Here is a 21,965-nt window from a genome sequence, read left to right as displayed (position 1 = left end):
TGTAGCACAAATTAAATAATATTGTGTTTTTTTTTTTCAAAATTGTCGCTCTTTTTTTGTTTATAGTGCAAAATCTAAAAACTGCAGAGGTGAACAAATGCCACCAAAAGAAAGCTCTATTTGTGGGAAAAAAAAGGGTGGGTACAGCATCACACGACCGTGCCATTTTTTCGTTAAAGTAACGCAGTGTCGAATCCCAAAAAATGGCCTGGTCATTAAGGGGGTAAAACCTTCCGGAGCTGAAGTGGTTAATAGTTTACCATTGCCGATATCTTTAAAAAAAAAAAAAAAAACTCGTAGGCCTCTTTCACATGGGCTCACCGCCCAACAGAGTTCGTTCTGCTCAGCAGGGGATCGATCCACCGAGCAGGCGGATGACAGCACACGGAGATGGAGCTGTCAGATCCCCACTGTTCTCTATGGGGAGATCGGATGAGAACGGACTGTCTGTCCATTTTCATCCGATCCCATCCGATCCAATCCTCCAGACAGTTGGAAAATAGGGTTTCCATCCATCTGGATTTCACGGACAGGATTGGATCGGAGAGCAGCGGGTGTCAGCGGACATGTCAGCACTGACATCTACTGCCCCATAGGGATGCATTGAGCATCCGATCAGGTCCGCCTGAAAAACTGACAGGCGGATCAGATCGGATCACCCTTGTGAAAGGGGCTGTAGACTGCCTGTTTTACTGATTCACTAGCTTTTAAACTGAGTCCCTTACCCGCAACAAGCCTGTATTTTGAATGCTTGTTCTGAATAAGTGATTCAAAGTTGAGTTGGCAGCTTTTTTTTTGAAGAAAATGTTACTGCTGAGGAACTAGCCATTTTAGAAGAGAGGTTAGTAGTAAAAGCCTACACTTATAACTTTAAAAAGTGATTGTAAACTAAAAGTTTTATGGAGGAGGATAAGGGGGAGCATTGAGCACACTGCAAGGGGTTAACTGCTCATTAAGTCAAGGGGAGATACAAAGAGACAGTATTACTTACCTTGCAAGATGCTCCAATGTCCTTTCAGCCCCTAAGCTCCATCCTGTGCTTTTTAACCTGTATTGTACTCTACATAGAGGAGGCTGGATTGCCTAAAAGAGGAGGCAGCGCAGGCCCTACTGCTCAGATTGAAGGAGTCTGCTGGAGCATAGTAAAGCAAGTATCACTCTTGATTATAGCACTTTAGTCTTAACGAACAATGTTGGGGCACTGCAAAGGTCCTTTTTGCCTGATTTCCAGGATTCAGCTTTAAAGCGGTAATAAATTCCACATTGTCACTTTTCCAAACAGGCTTACCTGTAAGTAAAATTAATATCTCCTAAACATGCTCCATTTAGGAGATATTCCCATGTTTTGCAGCTGGTGACGTCTCTGGCACATTTGCACTGCGCTCCTGAATAGATGGCATTCTCGAGTGGGACGTCCATTGAGAGTGCTGTGTCATGACTGTGACTCCCATGTGCATGAGCAGGAGTGACGTCATTGCTAGTCAGTCATTCAAGCGAAGACTGGGTGAAGATAGAAGCCCTGTCAGTGGTGACAACGTGCCTCTGAAGGGCTTAGTTTTAAGGAAAATATTTCATAATGTGCTAATATGCAATGCATATGAGCACATTATGACATTACCTTGCAGGGCAACCTGATTTTTTATTTTTTTTTGTAAGCGTTTACTACGGCTTTAAATTTCTTTTACATACAGCTGACAAAAGTGGCTGAAACTTTATATCTGAATCAAGTTACCTCCTGCACAACAGTATTCAGACTGAGGGTAAGAGGAGAGCAGAACCTCATCACTGTAACACTGCTCCTTAATTTGTTCAGTCACAGGCTAGGTTGGGTCCTAGACCTGAGTATTTTACTTATCCACTTCTGGACCGGAAGGTTTTACCCCCTTCCTGACCAGGCCATTTTTGCGATACAGCACTGCGTTACTTTAACTGACTATTGCGCTGATGTACGACGATGTACCCAAATAAAATGTATGTCCTTTTTTCCCACACATAGAGCTTTCTTTTGGTAGAGGTTGATTACTTCTGCCATTTTTATTCTTTCCGCTAAAAACAATAAGAGTGACAATTCTAACAAAAAATAAAAATATTTCTTACTTTCTGCTATAAAACACAGCCAATGAAAAAAAATTAAAAATCTAATTTTTTCATAATTTTAGGCTAATATGTATTCGTCTACATATTTTTGGTAAAAAAAAATCCCAATAAGTGTATATTGATTGGTTTGGGCAAAAGTTATCACATATACAATCTAGGAGATAGGCTTATGGCATTTTATTTTTTATTTATTGATTTACTTTTTTACTAGTAATAGTGGCGATCAGCAATTTTTTTTTAGCGGGACTGCAGCGGACAGATCGGACACCTAACTGACGCTTTTGACACTCTTGAGGGGACCAGTGACATTACTACAGCTAAAAATATGCACTGTTACTGTACTAATGACACTGGCAGGGAAGGGGTTAACATTAAGGGCAATCAAAGGGTTAAAGCGGAGTTCCAGCCATTTCACTCACCTGTCCAACGGTCCAGCGATGCGGCCGCCCGAAGCCTCGATCCTCTCCCTCGGCGCCGGCATCACTGCTGTGGGCACTCGGCTGTGACAGTTTGCGGCTTCACAGCCGGGTACCCACTGCGCATGCGCGAGTCGCGCTGCGCGTCTTGATTGGCCGGCAATCTTCTGGGACCTCTGACATGTCCCAGAAGATTGCAGGGAGGGAGGGGGAGAAGAGAACTTCCGTTCAGGGCGCCGCGGCGCTCCGAGCGGAAGTGGGAGCGGGTACCTGTCAAAACTAGGTACCCGCTCCCCCCCCCCCCCCAAAAATGACATGCCAAATGTGGCATGTCAGGGGGTTAGAATACCTAAAGCGGAAGTTCCATTTTTGGGTGGAACTCCGCTTTAAGTGTGTCCCTAGGGGATGCTTTTTAACTCTGTGGGGGATGGACTCACTAGATGAACATAGAGATCTGTGTTCCTAAAAAGCAGGAACACGATCCCTCTTCTGGAGTCCTCTGCCAGCAGTGTCTGCTCCTGCTTTCCTTTGAATGCCCGCTCATCAAGCCGTGTAATGAAGGGGTATCCGTGTGGGTGCACTACTAAACTGGGCATACAGTCGCATACACAGCCAGGCTCAACCACGCCCCTAGCTCCCTCTTTACATGATACCATCCCAGGAGCCTATGTCTCTTGTGAGACCAGGAGAGAGAAGAGCAGTACTGCAGAAGGGACAGCAATGGATTGTGAGAGGAGGCAGGTAAGTGTTTAGGGATGCGGAGGGACAAGTAGTGAGGAATTTTTTACCTTAACCTCCCTGGCGGTATGATTCTTTCGGATTTTAGGTGCTGAAAGCGGTACCGTTATTTTGCATGTAATTCTTAAGAATGAGCAGCTCAAACCAACTATTTACATATGATTTTTTTTTTTACTGTGCGTTCTTCTTTATAACATCTCGGGTAAGTTCAAGTTTGAAACACAAAATCATAAATTATTATATAATAAATAACTATAAATAAGTATGTATACATATATATATGTGTGTGTGTATATATATATATATATATATATATATATATATATACATACATACATACATACATGTGTGTGTGTGTGTATATATATATATATATATATATATATATATATATACATACACATACGCATATGTATATATATATATATATACATACATAAAAAGTACAGTAAAACTGCAGGAAAGGGCACTGGGGGGCAAAGTAATGTGAATTTATTTTATTTTGCATTGTATCAGTGTGTTTGGTGTGTTTTACTTTTGAATTTGCCGGCGGTTCCACCCCCCTGCGAACGTCACGTCGCAGGAGACGGAAGCCGGGGCACAAAGAGCATCGGGAGGAAGACCAGGCCGCCGCACACCGCCCGCATACATCGCTGGATCCCGGTGACAAGGTAAGTAACCCCCTCTACCAGGATCCAGCGGTCTTCCTAGCGGTACCCCGAGTGTGGCTCGGGGTTACCGGTTTTGGCACTGAAATTTAACCCCGAGCCACACTCGGGAATACCGCTAGGAAGGTTAAAGTGATACTAAATATCATACTTACCTGCTCTGTGCAGTGGTTTTGCACAGAGCACCCCTGGTCCTCCCTCCTGCCGAGTGCCCCCACAGCAAGCAGCTTGCTATGGGGGCACCTGAGCTGAGCGGCTGCTCTGTGTGTCCATTCAGATACGGAGCTGGGGCTCGGCCCAGCCCCCTTTCTCTCCTCATGGACTTACTGACTTTGATTTACAGCAGCGGGAGCCATTGGAGCCCGCTGTGTGTCTCCGCCAATCAGAAGGGAGAGTCCCTGACAGCCAAGTCTCTTGTGCAACATCGGTGGATGGCGATGGGGCTCAGGTAAGTATCATGGGGCTGCTGCACACAGAAGTTTGTCTTATCTTAATGCTTAGAATGCAGTAGGATAAAAAAAAAAAAAAAAACTTCTGCTTTTAGAACGACTTTAATGCAGAGAATGCTTTAAGAGCTTATTCAAACCTGAATCGCACAAGAACATGATCCGCATTCCTGTGCGATTTGGCAGCTTTGAATGGGCTGCAAATCACCCTAGAATGCACAAAAAGTAGTGCATTTACTGCTTTTGAAGAATGCACTACACCAAATTGCATGGTACTGTGGTTTGTATGGGGTGCCATTAACAATTTATTGGAACCTGCCTACAGAGCGCTTCAAAAATGATGCGGGAAACGTGCACAAGCACACCTTTCCTGCACCATGTTCTGGTGTGAACCTGCCCTAAGGTAAAAAAAATGTTTTGACTTTAGAACCACTTTAACTGCATTGGAAGGTGCAGCTGCAAGCAGGCCAAATGCTAGATGTTCTGCCTGACAGGTATGCTTGGATCACATGTACACCTGAACAAAATTGCAGATCCCGCTACTCATATATGTGTGTATTTATCTTCCTAGCATTCGGCTTTGAGTATATTTGTATTAATTTTCCATGTTTTAATATACTCATTTTCAACAAAGATGGAAACAAGCTGGAAATTTGTTATTCTAGTTAAAACGTTTCCAAACTATAAAGATAAGAACAAAAATAAATTTAACTAGATTTAATTCCTCTTTCACATATATTTCTTTGCTGTACTTAAAACTGAAAATTATGTTCATATGATCTCTGTATAGATTAACACAGAAGCAAAGGTTTCCTCCTTGAAAGTTGAAGCTGATAGTGGACTACCTATTCAGGAAACTGTAAGTAATTTTAATTATATAGCACCTTTGTTATTATATAAATGAGTATGTTGTTCTTGGTCCTATTCTGAATAAGCTTTTCAATCCCTGTACAATCCCCCTTAGATTTACCAACAGCTATGCGGTGTGTGGGCCTACCTAGAGGTTCCATTGAATTTATATCCAGTTAGGTTCTTGCAGTCAATGTTTTTGGCAAATTCAATGAGATTGCACTTTCAGATTGAATTTGTGATCACCTTTAAATTTGTTTCCATTATTGTGGAATCGACAGGTGTTATTTTAGTGGAAGTTGCATATTTTTACACATTGACTATTACTTTTGAAAGAAAATCGTATGTAAGTTTTGTTGTGGTTGGATTTAGACATACTTTAGGGAGGTCCCCTTTGCTAGCCATCAAACCTGAGTTAAGGGAATTTTGTATTGTACATTTATGGTGAAATCACCCCTTTTTTATTTTACTGGATATGATTGTGCAGCAAGGAAGTTTAGCTGGACACATGTTGTTGTACCAGGTAGGGAGGAAAAGGGGAGCCTCCATGGAAATTTGTTCCCAGTATTATATTTCTTAACTTTTGAACTTTGGCAAAGAAGGACTACTTGCAAATGGATAGAAAAGTGGGTGTGGTTTAACCACTTAAGGAACGGAAGGTTTTACCCCCTTAATGACCAAGCCATTTTTGCAATTTGGCACTGTGTGACTTTAACTGGTAATTTTGCAGTCATGCAATGCTGTACCCAATGCTGTTTCCCACAAAAAGAGCTTTCTTTTGGTGGTGTTTGATCACCTCTGCGGTTTTTATTTTTTGTGATCTGAATAAAAAAAAGACGGAAACATTTTGGGAAAAAAATTACATTTCTCTTTCGTTCATTGACGGACGCAGCTCCTGTTCTTCTTAATCATTAGGTTATCCTACCCCTTACAGGAGTAGGACACTAGGCAGAAAAAAAGTCTGGCTACGCCTATGGGCAGTCCCAGGGGGTGTACTCCCTCTCCCTGCTATAGGTACTCAGTTTTTTTTTCTGCCTAGTCAGGAGTAAGGACCTAGTTCCTTGCTGAGATCTCTGGTGCTGGCAATTTTTTCTTTTTAGATAGAATTTTTTTCTCCTGGATTTTTTTCTGTGAGATAACCAACTGCTGGACTGGGCAACAGGCTGGATAATCTAGATCCAGTGGTCACCCCAATCTGGCCAGCAAGCGCGCACAGACCTCAGCTCCGCTCTAGGTCGGCCACGACATAGCCCCACCGGGCAGGGACTGGCCTGCGAGTTAAATGCCTTGTGAGGTCGCATACGACCGGGTCTCGGCCTGAGTCGCAGCGTTCCTCCTGGCCAACAGCCCCCCTATTTTGATGGAGAGGAGGTTCTGTCTGGTACGGTGCCCGCCTGGTTCCTAATATGGTAAGGAACTGTCCCCCTGGAGGATTTTGGGGTGGATGTAAGCCCCTCCATGTGTTGGTCGGACCCCTGGGTTCCCCTCCTTCCCACTAGGCACCCCCCTCCTCGGTCTAGTGGTCCCTGTGGGCCATCTCGCCCCCCCATCCGCCCCCCTCCTTTACTGACACTGGGGCTGTAGGGTGGCCTGGCCAGTGTGCTGTGCTGGTGATGGGGGCGGGGGTATGCGCGGCTGGTGACCAGGCAGTCAGCTGTGGGGGGGCAGTACCTGGTGGGGGCTCCTACCAGGGCCCCGTTTTCCTGCCTGTGCCATTTTCTGAAGCCTAGGTATCCCTCCCGAGTCCCTTGGAGCCTCATGGTGCCATGCAGTTCTGCCGTTTTCCTGTAGCCTGTGTGCTTAATGCACGGTAGCCATGTTTGTGTAGTCCGGTGGCCGTTTTCTGGTAGTTTGCCATTGAAAATAGTAGCGGCCATGACAGGGGAGCGATTTCGGTGGTGGGAGCCCCTCCTCATCCCCTGGTGCTGACTCCTGGATCTTTTCATTTCCTGATCGCCATTCGTGCAGTGCAGATTCTCCTAGTAGCTGTGGTGCCTAGTTTCTGCGGAGTGGTGAGTCTGGTGGTGTCCTCTCTCTAAGGAGGATTGGTGCTCTGTGACTGGCAAGCGGGTGGTGCTGCCAGAGCGGTGGGGGTTGTCCCTTAGCAGTGTTTTACACTTTTTTGTGGGGTTCCCCTGTTGACTCATGAAGTCTTTGGAGCACATCTCCCCACCTGATCCCCTCTCTGAGTCTGCGGGGCCCTCCGGGTCCCATCCATCCATCAAGGCACTGACGGCAGTCCTTGGTGTCCCGAGTGGAGGTAGCTTTTGGGCGATGGGCTGGCAAAAAGTGCCCCCCTCCTTCCCCTGCCTCATTTGTATCATCAGATCCTGAATCTTATTCGGCCGCCGCTGATGTGGGTCATCCTTCTAGGTCTGCGACCAGGCGCCCAGAATCCTCAGATAGCGAGGAGGATTCCTCCACTTCTGTCACCGCATACGAAAAGGCGCTGGTGGACGCACTGATTGTAGCTGTGCGTGAGACCTTAAAGATGGAGGACACAGCTGAAGCTGCGGCGGAGGCGCAGGTTCCCTTTTGGCATTCATAAGCCATCCAGAGCAGAAAAGGTGTTCCCTTTCCCATCCTATTTTGACAGAATTGTCGCTAAATAGTGGGGAGGACCAAAGCATCCCCTTGGGGTCCCTAAGCGATTTTGCTAGGCAATACCCCTATGAGGAGTCCCTTCCTAAGAAGTCGACTGTTTCCACCTGTGGTGGACCTTCCAGTTTCCAGATTAAACAAGGCAAGCATGATTCCAGTTGAAGAGTCCCTGATCTTTAAGGACCCGGCTGACAGGAAGGCGTAGGCTGTGACCCGCAATATGTACACCCTGGCTAATTCAGCACTGAGGCTGATATTCACCATTGCTCTGGTGTCGCAGACTCTGACCGCATGGGCTAGGCTTTTGCGCCATGACCTGGAGGGGGAGTAGCTCCCTCCTGCCTTTGCTGAGCTGGCAGACCAGCTGGTCCAGGGGCTGCAGTTTATCTGGGATGTCTCTTTGGATGCAGCTCCCCTAGTGGCTCAGCTCTTTGTTTCAGCAGTGGTGCTTCGGCGTGTCTTTTGGCTCAAATGCTGGTCTGTGGACCAGACTTCTAAAGAGGCCTTGACTGATCTTCCTTTTCAAGGAGATCGCCTTTTTGGTGCTACCCTGGATGACATCATTAAAGGTCTTAAGGGGGGAAGAGTACCTTTCTTCCACGGGCTACTAAGGGCAAGGACCCTCGTCGTAGATGTGGGCCCTCCTTCTCGGCTCATAAGAAGTTTTTTTCCTCCCTCAGGGTCAACTGACAAGGGATCGGAGCCCTTCGGGGCCTCCTGTTGAGGATCCAAGTGAACATGGTCTGGCAAGTCAAGAGCGGCTTTTTCAGACCCACGGACAAGGACCCTTCATCATGAAGGTGAGCCCTCACCTGTATCTGGAGAGGGGGGACATCTTCACTGGTTTCCGGACCCGCGGACTCCCCTGGTACAAGTCAGGTGGGTCCACAAGGTAATTAGTTCCGGCTATAAGATCAAGTTTCTTTCTTGCGACTGTCCCCGGTCCGCTTACAGGCTCTTTTTGGGGCGGTGCAAGACCCTTTACTTTGTACTTCAGAACGTTTTCAGGGGTTTTACTCAAACCTGTTTATGGTCCCCAGGAAGGAAGGCAAGGTGCGTTCAATTCTGGACCTCAAGGCGCTGAACTGCAGTGTGCAGGCGCAGAAGTTCGGACTGGAGTCGGTTCGCACAGTGGTGGCTTCCCTGCATCAGGGGTATTTTTCTTGCCTCCATCGACATCAAGGACGCTTACCTTCACATTCCAATATGTGTCGGTCTCCAGCGCTTCCTCCGCTTTGCCGTGGGAGAGAAGCATGTCAGTTTGTGGTGTCACCCTTTGGTCTCACTTCTGTTCCTTGGGTCTTCACAAAAGAGTTGGTGCCGGTGCTAGGATTGTTACGCCAATGGGGGATCGCAGTACTGGGCTACGTGGACGACCTCCTTCTGCAAGCGGAGTCTCCTACTGCTCTGGTGGAAAAACCTGGAAATCACCATACAAGCTTGAGGGTGTTTGGCTGGATTCAGAATTTTCAGAAGTCAACTCTGGTTCTGTCCACAAAGCTGGACTATCTGGGTCTGACTCTGGACTCGGCCTTAGCCAGAGTGCTCCTTCCTCTGGACAAACTCCATAAACTGCAGACTGTAATTCATCTCCTGCTGTCCAGCAGATGGTAATCTCTCCGGACTTTTATGCAGGTGCTGGGCCTGAGAATGTCTACCTTTTGAGGCGGTTCCATTTGCACAGTTCTACTTGAGGTCCCTGCATGGTAGATTCTGGCCAAATGGGACAAGAATCCACAGTCTCTGGACAATTGGATCCGGCTGAGCGGGAGAATGAAAGAGTCCCTGATATGGTGGCTTCATTCTCCAGCGCTTCGGCTGGGTAAATCCTTCCTCCCCTTGTATTGGACAGTGTTCACCACGGATGCTAGCCTGTCCGGCTGGGGAGGCACCCTCGGCAAGCATTCTGCTAAGGGGATCTGGACACTGGAAGAGTCCAGACTAGCGATCAATGTCTTGGTACTCCGAGCAATCAGACTGTGACTGGACCATTGGGCAGATCGTCTTCAGGGTAGTCCGTGTGCATTCAATCGGACAATGCCACGCCGTGGCTTATATCATTCACCAAGGGGGAACAAGAAGTGTCCTGCGGTCTGGAGGTAGCCAGCATTCTAAGGTGGGCAGAATGGTTTGTTCCAGCCCTCTCCGCTGTACACATTTCCGGGGTGGAATATTGGCAGGCAGATTACCTCAGTCAGCAGGCGTTAGACCAAGGAGAGTGGTCCCTTCATCCGGAGATGTTTCATTAGTTTTATCTCTGGTGGGGCATCCCCGAGGCTGATCTATTGGTGTCTCGGCTCAACAGAAAGGTGCAGAGGTTTGTGGCTCAGTAATGGGATCCTCTGGCGGACGCCACAGGCGCGCTGGTGGCCTTTTGGGATCAGTATCGTATGAATTACGACTTCCTCTCAAGCTTCTACTAAGACTTCTACGCAGAATCGAGGTAGAAGCGAATCCAGTCATCCTAGTGGCTCCAGACTTGCCTCACTGGGCTTGGTACGACGCTCTGGTGTGGCTGGTCACTGACATTCCTTGGAAGCTTCCTCTCAGGGAGGATCTGCTGTCCAAAGGACCAATTTTCCACCCTGCATTACAGTCGCTGGCTTTGACAGCTTTGCTATTCAATGCCAGGTGCTGATGAATAGAGATTTGTCGGTGATTCCAACGCTGTTAAAAGCTAGGAAATCTGTTTGCAGGAAGATCTATCATCGTACGTGAAAGATGTACATTGCGCATTGTGAGTCTCTTGGGGTTCACCCTCGCTCTTTTTTCGGTGGCTCAGATCTTGACCTTCCTTCAAAGGGGGTTTGAGCAGAAACTGGCCTTGAGGTCTCAGGGTCAGGTGTCGGGCTTAGCAGTCTTCTTTCAATGCCCCTTGGCTACATACTCCTTGGTGTGCAATTGTCTTCAGGGAGTTAGGCACTTGACCCATCCAGTACAGTCTCTGTTGCCGCCTTGGGACCTCAATTTGGTGCTTTCAGTCCTCCAGAAGCCTCCTTTTGAGAATATTTAGGAGATTCCCCTGCTTACATTGTGGCCTTTGTGGTGGCTTTCACCTCTGTGCGTAGGGTGTCGGAATTGGCGGCGTTACACTGTGGTTTACCTTACTTCATGGTTCACAGTGATAAGGTGCTTCTTCTCCCCTGTCTGTCGTTCCTTCCTCAGGTTGTCTCTGATTTTCTTTTGAATGAAGACATTGTGTTGCCTTCTGTGTGTGCCAGACAAAAAAACCTGAAGGTAATTGCTTTGCATGCCTTGGATGTGGTCTGGGCGATTAGGGTGTACCTGGCAGCTACAGAGTCTTTTAGGATGTCAGACTCGCTATTTGTGTTTACGGATGGGCCTCGGTTGCTGCTTCCTCTGCGACCATTTCCAGATGGATCAGACAGACAGTGATTCAGGCCTATTCCATCAAGGGTTGGATTCGTCCTTTCCCTGTCAAGGCGCACTCTACTCGGGCGCTCAGGGCCTCCTGAGCCTTCCGCCATCAGTGACGCAGGTAAGGCAAGGCGGCCACCTGGTCATCGGTGCACACTTTCACAAAGTTCTATGAATTGGATGCTTCCTTTGTCGGCAAGGTTTTGCAGGCTGCAGTTTAAAGGACCTGGTCCTCTTTGAGAGTGTATTGTTGTTTTCAGGTGGGCTCCAGTGGTTTTGGTTGAGCTCCTGTTTACCTGGTTAGCTATAGTTTAGCCTTGGGAATTTATTTTTTGCTGTTCCCAGCCCTCAGGTTTACCACTGCTTTGGGACCTCCCAATGGTTAAGAAGATCAGGAGCCATCAATAATGTGTCCATCAATGAACGAAAGAGAGAATTGGATTTTTGACTTACCGTAAAATCCATTTCTCTGATGTTCATTGACGGACACAGCACCCACCCATCTATGGAGTTGTAAATCTTCTGACACTGCTTGTAACAAAACTGTGTACCTATAGTAGAGAGAGGGAGTATACCCTCTGGGACTGCCCATAGGCATAGCCAGACTTTTTTCTTTCGTTCGACGGACACAGCGCTCCATAAATCATAATTAGTGGGCTAAATTGCCTCCTCCAGGAGTAGGACTTGGCAGAACAAGAAACACCTGGCTATGCCCATGGGCCAGCTGGTATATATTCCCCCTCTCTGCTCTAGGTAATCAGATTTAATTCCTGCAAAGGTTCTGGTGATGTCTGAACTACCTAAGGTCCCCCCTATTCCTGTCCAGGGAATTGATTTACCTAGGTCTGATTCTATTTCTGAAAAGGGTGGTCCTTCCTCTGCACAAACTTTAGGGACCACAGGCTGTGATTCACTGGCTGCTGTCACACAGATAGTTCTCTCTCCTATTTTGCATACAGATTCTGAGTCTGGTGGTATCCACGTTCAAGACAGGTCTGTTTGCACAGTCTTACATGCAGCTCTTTTAGCAGGTTCGGCTCCACAGGAGGATACCGAAGTTCCTGACGAGGTCACAGGGTCCTCTGACAAGGGCCACGGTAAGGCCAGTATGTATGATCCTTGGCTAAGGCTTCTGCAGTTCCTGTGAGGAATCAAGAGATAGGATCTTCCAATCATCCTGGTGGCTTTAAACGTCCCTTGGGGGCTTCCTCTCAGAGAAGACCAGTTGCCCCAAGGGTTGATCTACCATCCTACTTTATAGTCGCTGGTTTTAATGGCTTAGCTTTTGAAACCCAGGTACTGAGGGATAGAAGGCTATCTGGATCAGTGATCCCTACAATGGTGAAGGTGAGGAAGTGGTCTTCCAGCAAGATATATCATTGTACATGGAAAGCGTACATTTTTTGGTGTGAGTCGATTGGCGCTCATCCTCGATCCTGTTCTGTGGCTGGGATCTTATCCTTTCCTCAACAGGGAGTTGATCAGAAGTTCGATTGAGTACCATCAAGGACCAGGTGTCTGCCTTTGCAATCTTCTTTCAGCGACCCCTAGCCATGCACTCTTTAGTTCGTACCTTCATTCAGGGAATTTGACATGTGGCTCCACCTGCAAGGTTTCTTTTGCCGCCATGGGATTTAAATTTAGTACTTTCGGTTCTCCAGAAATCTCCATTTGAGAATATTCGAGAGATTCCCTTGCCTACTTAATCCCAGAAGGTGACATTCTTGGTGGCAATTACCTCGGCCCACTGCATATCAGAATTGGTGGCATTATCCTGTCGAAGTCCCTATATAGTGGTCCATAGGGATAAAGTGTTTTTTCATCCCTGTCCATCATTCCTGCCCAAAGTTGTCTCTGACTTCCATTTGAATGAGGACATTGTGTTGCCTTCCTTGTGTCCCAAGCCGGCTCATACCAAGGAATTCGCTTTGCATACCTTGGATGTGGTTTGTGCAATTTGGGTATATCTGGCAGCCACTGAGTCTTTTTGGAGGTCAGACTCGCTTTTTGTGGTTACGTAAGGACCAAGAAAAGGGCTGGCCGCTTCTTTGGCTACCATCTCCAGATGGATCAGACAGACGGTGACTTAGGCCTATTCCATTAAAGGTCTGGTTCCACCTCTCCCTGTCACGGCGCATTTTACTCGGGTGCTGAGTGCTTCTTGGGCCTTCCGTCATCAGGCTTCAAAATCGCCACTTAGTTGTCCGTGCATTCTTTCACAAAATTCTATAAGGTAGATACTTTGGTATCTGCGGATGCTTCTTTTGCCGGCAAAGTTTTGCAGGCTGCTGTTTAAGAGGGGCTGTTCCCTCCTGAGGGCTGTTATTGTTTAAATCTTTATTTTTCAGATGGGACTCCTGTGACCCGGTTAAGGCTCCTATGTCCTGGTTAAGGGCTCTTATGTTTAGCCTTGGGTTATTTTCCCCACTCCTCATTTTTCTTTTGGCACTGCTTTTGGACGTCCCACTAGTTAGGATTTATGGAACTCTGTGACCGTCGAACAAAATAGAAAATGGGATTTTTGTACTTACCGTAAAATACATTTTTCTGAGTTCATCGACGAACACAACACCCATCCCTCTATGGAGTTCTGATACTTCTAATACTACTTGCTACTAAACTGATTACCTAGAGCAGAGAGGGGGGATATATACCAGCTGCGGGCGTCCCATTGGCATAGCCAGGTGTTTTTTGTTCCGCCTAGTCCTACTCCTGGAGGAGGCAATAAAACCCACTTGTTATGATTTATGGATCGCTGTGTCGTGTCCATCGATAAACTCAGAGAAATGGATTTTACAGTAAGTACAAAAATACAATTTTTCTGCCTAGTGTCCTACTCCTGTAGGGGCAGTGTAACCCAATGGTTAAAAAGATCAGGAGCTGTGTCCATCAATGAACATCAGAAAAATGGATTTGCCGGTAAGTCCAAAATCCAATTCTTCTACTTTTTCTTATAAAAAATATCCAATAAACTCAATTTTTGTCATACATTTAGGCCAAAATGTATTTAGCTACGTCTTTGATAAAAAAATCTCAATAAGCGTATATTTATTGGTTTGCGCAAAAGTTATAGCGTCCATAAACCATGGTGTATATACTGGAATTTACGCAGCTTTTACTTTTTAAATGCTTATCTCATTTCTTGGAAGTGCTAAAATGGCAGGGAGGTACAACCCCCCCCCCTCCAGATTACCCCTTTTTGGAAAGTAGACACCCCAAGAAACTTCCTGAGAGGATGTTGAGCTCAATTAATATTATTTTTTTCTGTCACAGGTGTTTGAAAAGTGACAAAAAAAAAAAAAAAAATATATATATATATATATATATATATATATATATATATATATATAATTTTTTTTACACAAAGTTGTAATTGAAATTATATATTGCTAACGCATGACCTGGATATATGTGTAATTGAGCCCCAAAATACATTCTGCTGCTTCTCCTGAGCAGGGCTGCTGATAGAAATCGCTGGGCCCCATACAGACTACCTGAGAGGACCCCCCGAAGAAAATGGAAAAGCTATATTTCGATAAAAATAAAATAAATACATTATCAGTAGACACAAATCCAACATATATTAAAACGTAAGAGTGCAGCGCTAAATCAGTGAACCAATGTATGAACATATATAATTGTAAATTCATATAACCAATGTAAAAAAGTTCATAAGTGAGTTCAAAGGGTATGCAGAAATGAAGTAGTGCTTCAAATTCATAAGTGAAGAAAAATTGTGTAAAATCGCCACACCAAGAGTAGAAAGTGGATGCGCTCACCGGAGGGTATGGACCCAGGATACCTTATAGTATGTGGGCCATACAAGCTGATAGATGGTATAATTCATAAGCGGTGGCTGGAACTTTCGATGTTAAGAAGAAGTGGCCAGAGCGTCTCATGTAGGAACTTGCAGATCTAAGTATCTAATGCAAATGAGCAGGGAATATACAGAGATTGATGGCATTCACGACAATCCTTCAGGATTTGCATTGGATACTTAGATCTGCAAGTTCCTACATGAGACGCTCTGGCCACCTCTTCTTAACATCGAGGGTTCCAGCCACCACTTGGGAATTATACCACCTACCAGCTTTCATGGCCCACATACTATAAGGTATCCTGGGTCCATACCCTCCGGTGAGCGCATCCACTTTCTACTCTTTGTGTGGGGATATTACACAATTTTTCTTCACTTATGAGTTTGAAGCACTACTTTATTTCTGCATACCCTTTGGACTCACTTATGAACTTTTTTACATTGGTTATATGAATTTACATGTATATATGTTCATACATTGGTTCACTGATTTAGCGCTGCAATTTGGTTTACACAACAGGTGTCAGTTGATGTGCTAGCAGCTTTTTTTTTCAGTTACTGTTATAGTTAGCGCGGTTGATTTATATTTTTTGACAAATCCAACATAACTCACATAATTTCTGCTAAATCTAAAAGATTAAACTGGGCTTTAGTGAAATATTAATATGACAGACCTACCTAAAAAACAGATCTCTCCAGTGGTGAGCTGTCAATTCTGAGAGGGATTCTATCTTCTTCTTGTCTTCTCTCTGGGTTCTTGGGCTCCTGTCGTTTGGCCAAACTGCGATGATGTAACTCACATGCATGCACGCGGGAGTCGTGGTAACAGCACAGCTCTCTCAATGGAGGGTATGTCGTCCATTGAGTCCGCAGTGCACATGCGTTGGTGCTTTTGCCAGATCAGTTAGTAAATGGGTAAATAGAAGGAGTTGATACATGGACTGGCAGATGGAACTGACAGTGAAGGGGAGAAGAAGCAAAGTTGCATAGGTCAGGAAGCAGTCTGAGGTAGAGAAGTGGGAAGCCCAGCTTCATGAAGCACACTAAACTTCACTGGGACAAGATAACAGGCAGCTTACATACAGGACCCCAAAAACCAATGACTGCCTTCAGGTTTTCTAAGGGCATAAATTGTTGATTTCACTCCTCACTACTTATCACAGTTTCGGAGGCCATGAAATGCCAAGATAGCACAAACCCCCCCTCCCCTAAATGACCCCTTTTCGGAAAGTAGACACCCTAAGCTATTTGCTGGGAGGCATGTTGAGTCCATGGAATATTTTATATTTTGCCACAAGTTTTGGATAAATGACGATTTTTCTTTGTTTAAAAAAAAAAAAAAAGTTGGCACTTAAATGATATATTGCTCAAATATGCCATAGGTATATGTAAAATGACACCCCAAAATAAATTCTGCTGCTTCTCCTGAGTATGGAAATACCACGTGTGAGACTTTTTTGGCAGTCTATGCGCGTACAGGACCCAAAATACAATCACCGCCGTCAAGCTTTCTAAGGGCATAAATTGTTGATTTCACTCCTCACTGCCTATCACAGTTTCGGAGGCTGTGGAATGCCGAGACAGCACAACCCCCCCCCCCCCCAATTGACCCCTTTTCTGAAAGTAGACATCCTAAGATGTTTGCTGAGAGGCATGTTGAGTATTTTGCAGATCTCGCTTTTTGTCACAAAGTTTTAAAAATTTAAAAAACAACAAAACAAAAATTTGCCTTTTTTTAATTTTCCAAAACCAATAGAGCTGCAAAATACTCAACATGCCTCTGAAGAAATAGCTTAGTGTGTCTGCTTTCCAGAAAAGGGGTAATTTGAGGAGGGGGGGGTTGTGCTATTTTGGCATTTCATGGCCTCCGAAACTGTGATGGGTAGTGAGGAGTGAAATCAACAATTTACACCCTTAGAAAGCCTGAAGGCGGAGATTGGTTTTCGGGGTCCTGTACGCAGCTAGACTACCAAAAAGTGTCATACATGGTATCCCCATACTCAAGAGAAGTTGCAGAATGTATTTTGGGGTGTAATTTCACATATAGCCATGGCATATTTGAGCAATATATCATTTAAGTATTTTGTAATATTCTCGAAAATTGTGGCAAAACATAAAATATTCCCTGAACTCAACATGCCTCTCAGCAAATAGCTTGGAGTGTCTACTTTCCAAAATATGGTCATTTGTGGGGGTTTTGCTAATTTCAGGGCCTCCGAAACTGTGATAGGTAGGAGGGGGGGGAAATGAGTAATTTACGCCCTTAGAAAACCTGAAGGTGGAGATTGGTTTCCGGGGTCCCGCACACAGCTAAGCTCCCAAAAAGTCTCACACATGTGGTGTCTCTGTACTCAGGAGAAGCAGCAGAATGTATTTTGGGTTGTAATTCCCCATATACCCCTGTCTTGTGTAAGCAATATATCATTTGGTGACAACTTTGTGCAAAAAAAAATAAATAAATAATTTTCCCAAAACCTGTGAAAAAATATAAAATATTCCATGGACTCAACTTGCCTCTCAGCAAATAGCTTGGGATGACTTTCCAAAAAAGGGGTCATTTGGGTGGTGTTTGAACTGTCCTGGCATTTTATGCCCAGTATTAGAAGTTTATGTCACACATCTTCCACTCTTCTAACCACTTAAAGACCAAGCCTTTTCTGACACTTTTTGTTTACAAGAAAAAATTATTATTTTTTTCAAAGAAAATTACTTTGAACCCACAAATATTATATATTTTTTTAAAGCATAGGCCCTTCGGAACAAAAATGATGGGTGTTGGAATTTTTTTTGTCACACGGTATTTGCGCAGAGATTTTCCAAATGCAATTTTGTGAGGAAAAACACTTTTTTTTAATTTAATGCATAAATACACTATATATTTCCCAATTGTTTCACAAATTGGTGAAATATAAAGGATGATCTTATGCCAAGTATATAGATACCAAACATTACATGTTTTAAAATTATGCACACCCATGCAGCGGTGACAAACTACGTACATTTTTACAAGCCTTCACAGGTTACCACTTCAGATTTACAGAGGAGGTCTACTGCAAGAATTATTGCCCTCGATCTGACGTTCGCTGCAATACTTCACATGCATGGTGCTATTGCTGTTTACATATGACACCAGACTAATGCTTGCATTCGCCTTTGCGCAAACATGGGGGACAGGGGCACTTTCATTTTTTTTTTTTTTTATTATCATTTATTTTGCTTTTTTATTTTATTTTTTTACACCTTCCCTTTCATTTTTTTTTATTATTTTTATTTTTATTTTTATCACAGGGAATTGGATGAAGAAATCTCTGCCAAGAAAAGTGTTAAAAAAATATATGGCTAAGCATAGGGGAGATCCACCCTCTGTGTCCACCCTATCCCCTATGCTTCACCATATATGCTCTTTTTTTTTTACTGCAGTGGTGAAATTACCTCCTACAGCGCTGCAATCATTGATTTACATATATGCTGAGAGCAAATGCTGTTGCTGTCAGGATAAACAAATCTGTACTGCAGCTGATGGGCATACCTGCAAAGCAAACAATGGTTAATAATGAAAAACACAGCAACAATAAAACATTACATTATAATAGCATACAGTAGAGTAAAACAGTAGAATAGTGGTATCTGCAAAGCAAACTATGGTTAACAATGAACCTTAACAATAAAACATTACAGTATAGCAGTATTATAATAAGTACAGTAAAACAGTAAGAACAGAAAACTAACTCAATATAACAACTATTTTTGGCTTTTTTCATTTTTAAAGTTTTTTTTTGTAACCTTTTTTTTTTACACTTTTTTTGTAACTGTAAAAAAACTTTAAACGTTCCAGGATAGGGTCTCTCAAAATGCAATAGCCATCTAACATCTTTCAAGACCCTGTGTGAAAGTGTGCAATAGACTGTGCCGAGTTGTACCCTATGCTAATTCTCCACTAGTGTGTGGTAGTGACGGAAACAGTTCCCGATGCAGAGACCAGGTTGGCCAGGACAGGAGGGACAAAAAAGCATGTGTTATGCCTATATCTGTGTTTTCTACAGACCCAACATCTTCTATGGGGTGCTCTTTGGATAGAGGTATCAGGGAGGACATCCGGAAAATGCCTCTCATGCAGCCAGCTAACTGCATCTGGATTGTGAATTTGGGCCACAGCACCTTCTGGATACAGAAGGGTTGTGATGATCTCTTCCTGGAATTTTAGGAAAGATCCACTTCTTCCTGACGCTTTATGTAGCACTTATGCGTTCAGCAGAGCCAATTGGAATAAGTATACAGACACTTTCTTGTACCAGCATCTGGCCTTACTGGCAATTAAGTACGGCGCCATCATCTGGTCATTAAAGTCCACCCCTCCCATGTGAAGGCTGTATTCAAGGACACAGAGGGGCTTCCCAATAACACCAGTCCATGTTGCAATTTGGACTGTCATATCTGCGCGAATAGAGGACAGAACGAAAACATTCCGTGTGTCCCTCCACTTCACTGCAAGAAACTTATTACACTTCAAGCTGGCTCTCTCCCCCCGTCTAAGTCAGGAATCTACAAGTGGCACACTTGTGTAACAATTGTCCACGAATAAATGGTACCCCTTTCCAAAAAAGGGTGACACCAAGTCCCAAACAATCTTGCTGCTGCTCCCTATGTAGTCTGGGCAGTTGGGGTGCTCCACATTTGCTATCTCTTCCCTTGTAAATCCGGAAACTACATGTATAGCCTGTTGCCTTGTCACAGAGCTTATACATCTTGACCCCATATCTGGCACACTTGCTGGGGAGAAACTGAAAACAAGGCAGCCAGAAAATGTATTTAGGTATTCCTTAACACAGACAGCTTGTTGGGTGTAAACAAGGCTGCAAGCTTTTGGTTGAAGTCATTTACGAGGGGCCAAGATTTGTGGAGCCAGTCATATCCAGGGTCACCCTGAGGACAACCGAGTTCATTGTCATTGAAATGCATGAACTGCAAGATTTGCTCGTATCTAGTCCTGGCCATGGCGGCAGAGAACATGGGCATATGATGAATTGGGTCAGTGGACCAATGTGACCGCAACTCACTCTTTTTAGTAATGCCCATGATGAGGGATAGGCCCCGAAAGGTTTTAAATTCGGAAACAGTGATACATTTCCATGCAAATTCTCTGGCAAAGGTCAAATTTGGATTTGCAGCGATACATTTATTGGCATATAAATTGCTTTGGTCCACAATAGATCTCTACAGATCTTCCAGTTGGCCAGTGAATGGGGGAAGTACGAGCGCTGCAGAAGTAGTGGGCTCCCAATCAGGATTTACAAGGGCATCAGGAAGGACACTATGGCTCTATGGGCCTGTCTTCGAATTCTTACTGGCTGAGGGACACTATTTGTGCCGCACCGCACCAGCTTAAACTGTACTTATGGGACTAGTCACGTCACCAAGTGTTACTGCAGTGCTGGTTTGACTATGACCAGGATGTACTAGGCTGCTGGTGCTTGCCAGTTCACCAGAAGGTTGAGCGGCACTAGTACCAACACTCTGCTGCAAACAAGAACCCTGCGATTGTTGCACCTCAGCAGCAGAAGAACTGGGTTGGGTACATCTGACCTTAGCAGGGACCACTACTTCGTCATCAGAACTATCTGTCAGGGTGCCGTTGCTCTCTACAGGTTTGAATACTGAGCCTGATTCTGACAGTGAGGCTTTCCCATTGCTCTCATCTGTTATGCTAAGCATCGTGTAGGCCTCTTCACTAGTGTACCTCTGGACATTTTGGCCAATAAATTTATAGGTACCTAGTGTGACTCACAGGTAAAAAAGCACCTGGTTGTGTAGGACTGTTTGAACCGCTACCAAAAAATGTAACTGCGAGTGCTAGAAGAGTTCAGGCCTGACTCTGCTAACGCTGCGGTTTAGTGTGCTGTGTGATGGAAGGGACAGTAATCTGCTGATACTGCACTTCTTGGGGACTGGGTGGAGGGGTTAAACGCAGGTGCTGGCAGGTGTCGGGGCTGATCCTGCTAACACTGCGTTTTGGGAAAACTATACTATTGGGGACACTAAGATAGTTCTGATCTGATCAAAGATGTTGATCCGTTCAGGCACTGTACTAGTAATGGAGGTGTTTAGTGTGTGTGTGTCACTGGCAAGCAAAGGTTTAAAATGTAGATGTGGCGGGCAATCTGACGCTGTCCTGGATCGACGGTAGCGAACGGTAAAGCTAACTGATGTCACCTGTGAGACTAATACAGTTATTAAATGTTTGGTATGTGCGCTCCTGGGTCACAGGATGTCCAGGCGCACAAAAGGGGGGGGGGGGAAAGTAGAGTTAAGGGTGCCACATCCTAAATTAGTAGTAGAAAGAATGGAAAGGGAGGGATTGGACTTTATAGGCACCAGTATTAAAATTGTATACTTTATTAAAGGATTCACAAGAGCATATAAGACAAAATACACAAAAGAAAAAGGTAAAAAGGCCAACATATAATGTACATATAATGCAATGAGGCGATAAAGCCTAAAAACAGTATACAAATCGCATAGCCTATCAAATATTAATGTATGTAACAACAGTCACATATAATAATCACAAATGTTACAAAATACCCTATGTTCATAAGGCGGCCAAAGAGAGGAATGGTACCCGTCTCTAACGGTCGTCTTGTACAGAGTAGATAAATATTAGATTGAATCCCAGCTGCCCTACATGTTTCGCTTAGTTTAATAAGCTTCTTCTGGGGCATGTGGTGAGAAAGGACATCTGAGAAGAATTTTCAGGTCATCAGACCTTGTAAAAAACCAAGCCTGGTAAGTTAAAATGATAACGAGGGGGTCGGTACGCTGTAGTAGGAGCAGACTGCCTAACACAATTACCGGTGTAAGCATGAGACAAGGTAATTCATATAACATGGCGGTATCCCCATCCGGGGGGGGTTTCATCTGGTCGCTCTGTCGGCAGCACACCTACACCTAACACACC

General features: G+C 44.7%; 1 protein-coding gene across 1 annotated transcript in view; it reads left to right on the top strand.

Moving 5' to 3' along the window:
* The window catches only part of AHI1 (Abelson helper integration site 1), a gene marked incomplete at its 5' end in the record, with an annotated part of 647,577 nt that overhangs the window by 533,884 nt on the left and 91,728 nt on the right, over nt 1–21,965 (top strand). Inside the window, 1 exon segment of the mRNA XM_082249437.1 lies at nt 5,156–5,224. Coding sequence (XP_082105563.1) covers nt 5,156–5,224 — 69 coding nt within the window.

This window comes from Pelophylax lessonae (assembly GCF_965119305.1).
Source record: "Pelophylax lessonae genome assembly, chromosome: 3".
In the NCBI taxonomy this organism is placed as follows: domain Eukaryota; kingdom Metazoa; phylum Chordata; class Amphibia; order Anura; family Ranidae; genus Pelophylax; species Pelophylax lessonae.
This window is presented reverse-complemented; position numbering and strand designations above follow the sequence as displayed.